This window comes from Etheostoma cragini, chromosome 16 (assembly GCF_013103735.1).
Source record: "Etheostoma cragini isolate CJK2018 chromosome 16, CSU_Ecrag_1.0, whole genome shotgun sequence".
Classification (NCBI taxonomy): Eukaryota; Metazoa; Chordata; class Actinopteri; order Perciformes; family Percidae; genus Etheostoma; species Etheostoma cragini.
The window spans coordinates 17747233-17751055 of NC_048422.1; the positions used below are offsets into that span (position 1 = coordinate 17747233).

The window sequence follows — 3823 nt, forward strand, 5'->3', positions numbered from 1 at the left end:
ATACACACACACACACACACACACACACACACACACACACACATTATCTAGATTTACATTTTATTGTAAATTCAGCATGTTAAATAAAGGCTGTTAACCTTTAATACTGTATATAATATTCCACTTCCACATCATCATCATATTCCCTACAGTAGTGTAGGACCTCTTCCTGTAACTCTCCATTTTCCAATGGGAACACTCCCTCTCTTAAATGACCTGTAATTGACCCCAATCTCCCAGCACGTGCTAGATTTACTAAAGCTTTAGAGGAGATGCAGAAGTCTTGTTTTCTATCAGTCCAATTGAATAACAATATGCTGAATGATCATTATGTAAACATTATGTATACAGACTATATAAATGTACCTCTATTAGTCAAAGATTGTTATAAAGATATTTCTATAAGTGTTAAAACATACTCTTCACACATTCATTAAAACACCTTTTAAATGTGAGTCACCAAAAGGCATAGCATGACAACAGTATTTTAATGCTATACACATTTGGGAAGTGTATAACTACATGCTCCCTCTTTTGTGTTTCCTTCTAGGTTTGATCTCTTTTGAGGAGTTTCGTCAAACCTGGAAACTCCTGAGCTCTCATCTTCAGACAGAGATCAGTGACAAGGCCATTGCAGACCTGGCACAGAGCATCGACTTCAACAAGGATGGGGTCATTGATATCAATGAGTTCATGGAGGCTTTCAGATTGGTGGATATCTCTGCAAATACGTGAGGGTCTGGACTAGGAACTGTAGCTGTACCTGCTGCATAGAGGAAACCAACAACTGTCTTGGATAGACTTGGTCAACAACACCTGTGGAAATTAAAATGTGTAGTAGTGTCTTGTCCATTTCACCTGTGCATATCAACCTAGATCTCTTCTACCGCTTATATTTTTGGCCCTCTTTTTCACCTATATTCATGTAAGAAGATAGTGTATTAAGTATGTATGTGTGTAACTTAATGACCAACCTAGTTATGCATTAAAAACATTAAACACCTCATGTCTTTAATATTGGGAGTACTACTGCATATATGTAATCCAATAAGTATAAAGTCTTTTGTGGCTCCAGAGGGATATGTGCAAAGTCTGATAAATGTACTCAAGTGATGTCACTTGAGTCTGTGTTGTTTGGAGCTGAAGATGACGATCTGAAACTAACTGGAGTAAAAAAAAGAAAATCTCTCTGGTTCGTTGACATCAACTGTGATCTTTTTGATCAAGTGCTGATCTGAAATAATTTTTAAGATGAAAAGTGTGTTCTGCTGAGACAAAAACTCTAGAATAGAAGTATTAAATTGAGTACAGGTTAAGACAGGAGTGGAGATCTGGATGTGCTAATAAATAAATAAATAAATGGTTCATCTTTGATTTTCACTCTAGAAATAGAGGTTGATCAAATTTAAGATGTGAAGGAATACAAGTTTATTTGTAATGGTAATGCATTCAACAGTCTATAAAAGTTAAAATTCGTTCATCAAAATGTATGCATGAGTATCAAAAACATAGAACTAAGGGTCCCCGGAGTGCACAGACTTCTACCAAGGCCAAATTAACAAAAAGTGGAAGATAATTTGCATATTCGGATCCACTCCAAAATGTATTGGGGTCTCTCTTAACCCACACTACACCCTAGCACCAAGTTCCATGAAAATCAGGCCAGTAGCTTTTCTTCAATTCTTTTGACAGACAATTAAAAACATTTCCTCCTTTGCTGAGTAAATACAAAGGAGTCTTAAAAACCAAAGCTACCAATTCTGAAGAATGCTTTGAACGTACAGTATAAGCTTAATCTGCAAAACAATAGTGAAAATTAAAAAAGTGAAAAAGTCATCAGTCACTACTCCTAGTGTCCTTTACTTCTACCTGTGCTTTACAAAACAATAGGTAATTCCCTCGGGCTATTGGTGACTGTCATGCACGAGGGGATATAATCTTTCAGGAAGCTGCTTAATCAGTTCCACTTCCACCAGTCCAAATCCATGACATGAATCTTATCAACTCAAGCCCTACTTTGATGAGATGTTGGAAAGGGCTCGTCTGAACGTAAACACAGGTGACGCGGGATGTCCCATATTAGTACCACAACAATGCAACTGTGTTAAAAATGCAACAGTAGTATTTTTCTTGGCAGATTACAAATTCTTAAGTCTGACCTGATGATTCCATTTTTCTTTTTCTAAGAATTATAATTGACAGCATACAAATGTTTTGTAACTTTTCTTCAAAAGAAATAATTTGTAATGTATGTTCATGAAAAAAAACTGATTAAATAGTTTTTACATTTTCTCCAAAACCGCACTAGGTTACAGGACCTTCTCTCAGTCAAACAACTCTTGAAAAAAAAAAAATATATATATAACAGCCAGTATAGATATTAACTGTATCATGTGGGTTGCACACTGTTGCACTGAGGACAGTCGACACGTTGAAAACCATCCCTCCCCACAGAGAGAGGCCACAAGCAGATAGATGTGATGTGTAGCTGCTTTAACCTGAAACATGGGTGCCGAAGTGAAAAGAAAAGATTCCCTAACGCACACACGCTGTTCAGGTAGGTGCAGTTGGACGGGCAAGAGACATGGTGTTGTTCACAGTAATACACAAAATATGTAGGCTACCTTTACAGTATGTAAAGGGATGCACTAAAGAACTTGATTCATTTTAAGTGAAATTTATTAACATTTTAACATCTGCATAAAATAGAAATACAAAGATGTATTTACACTGTATTCAAATCACAACACACTTTCAATCCCACAACTTGTTTACATGCCAGTCACAACCATCGTCTCATATCCATAATCGGATTTACCATAACGACAGCTAGCTATTATTAGACGATGTTGAGTCTTTCCATTAAGCTCCCTCTATATCAGTCCTGAAAGCACAGATTAACTAGTCATTGTTTGGCTGGTACAGAAAGTGGGACAAAGTCCTGATAAAATAGCGATCAAGATAACTTCTCCAAATTCAGAGGCCCTCCTATGATCAAACCTAAACAGAAAAGGTTTGCTTTTAGAATAATCCAATACCATGACAAAAAGGACAGGTTACCTATTCTGGGTGAAAGGCAGGCCACTTTTCAAAGGATTGGTATGAGAGTCAGAGCATATGTATGTGTGTGTTAGTAGGGTAGATTCAGCTCAGCATGCCTCCTCTCTTGTGTCCACTGTCAATCAGCCCGTGCTCTATGAGTTTGATGTCATCCAAGTCATCTTTGATGACGCTGATTAAATGACTTAAACCGTCTTGCTGCTGTTTCAAGTGCTGAAAGTGACAGATAAGAAGAAGAAAAAATTCAGTTTATGGCCAACATCATTAAAAATATTTTCTCACGGTCTAGACAACTGTACATTGAGAGGTATGGAAGTAGAAGTACAGGGCAGAGATAAGATGAATTCCATAAATGTGACAACTCACTTGTTTGATTTCCCTGAGGAGGTCTGCATCAACACTGTAGCGTTCTTCTGATCTCACAGCTCCAAAGTGATTCTGCATCCGGATTTGGGACATTAATTCATTCAACCGACCCTGGAGTAAGAAAAAAAAAAAAAAGCAACATAAACACTGTAAAATATTCAGTGAAGACTTTGTCTCAACAAATGATTTGATCTTTAACGGTCCCAAATACAACTTGTGTCTATGCTTGATCGCGTTCCAATTGTATTTGAGAATAAAAAAAGTAACCTGTGGAGTGTTTTTATTAATTTATTTCCACCTCCAGTAGCAGTATGGGGCCTGTCGGTACACGATCCGTCCTGCCTACACGATCCGTTCTGCGCATGCGCACGATGTTCACGCATGCGCATAAATACGT

The 3823-nt window shown here is 37.4% G+C and overlaps 2 protein-coding genes across 9 annotated transcripts in view; one reads left to right on the forward strand and one right to left on the reverse strand.

The window, feature by feature from the left end:
• LOC117959252 (serine/threonine-protein phosphatase with EF-hands 2-like) overlaps positions 1-1160 on the forward strand; it is a 7392-nt gene extending 6232 nt beyond the window's left edge. For all 3 annotated transcript variants that reach the window (XM_034896257.1, XM_034896259.1, XM_034896258.1), the window contains one exon: positions 551-1160. In XM_034896257.1, the coding sequence (XP_034752148.1) occupies positions 551-735 (185 nt within the window). In that variant the 3' untranslated portion in view covers positions 736-1160. The remainder of the gene's footprint in view (positions 1-550) is intronic.
• Positions 1161-3083: 1923 nt separating this feature from the next.
• nup54 (nucleoporin 54) overlaps positions 3084-3823 on the reverse strand; it is an 11679-nt gene continuing 10939 nt past the window's right edge. For 5 of the 6 annotated variants that reach the window (XM_034896607.1, XM_034896608.1, XM_034896610.1 and 2 more), the window contains 2 exons: positions 3427-3537; positions 3095-3273 (listed from right to left, as the gene is read on the reverse strand). In XM_034896607.1, the coding sequence (XP_034752498.1) occupies positions 3145-3273; positions 3427-3537 (240 nt within the window). In that variant the 3' untranslated portion in view covers positions 3095-3144. Of the gene's footprint in view, positions 3274-3426; positions 3538-3823 lie in introns of all 6 variants that reach the window. The other variant, XM_034896605.1, reaches the window with a different exon arrangement.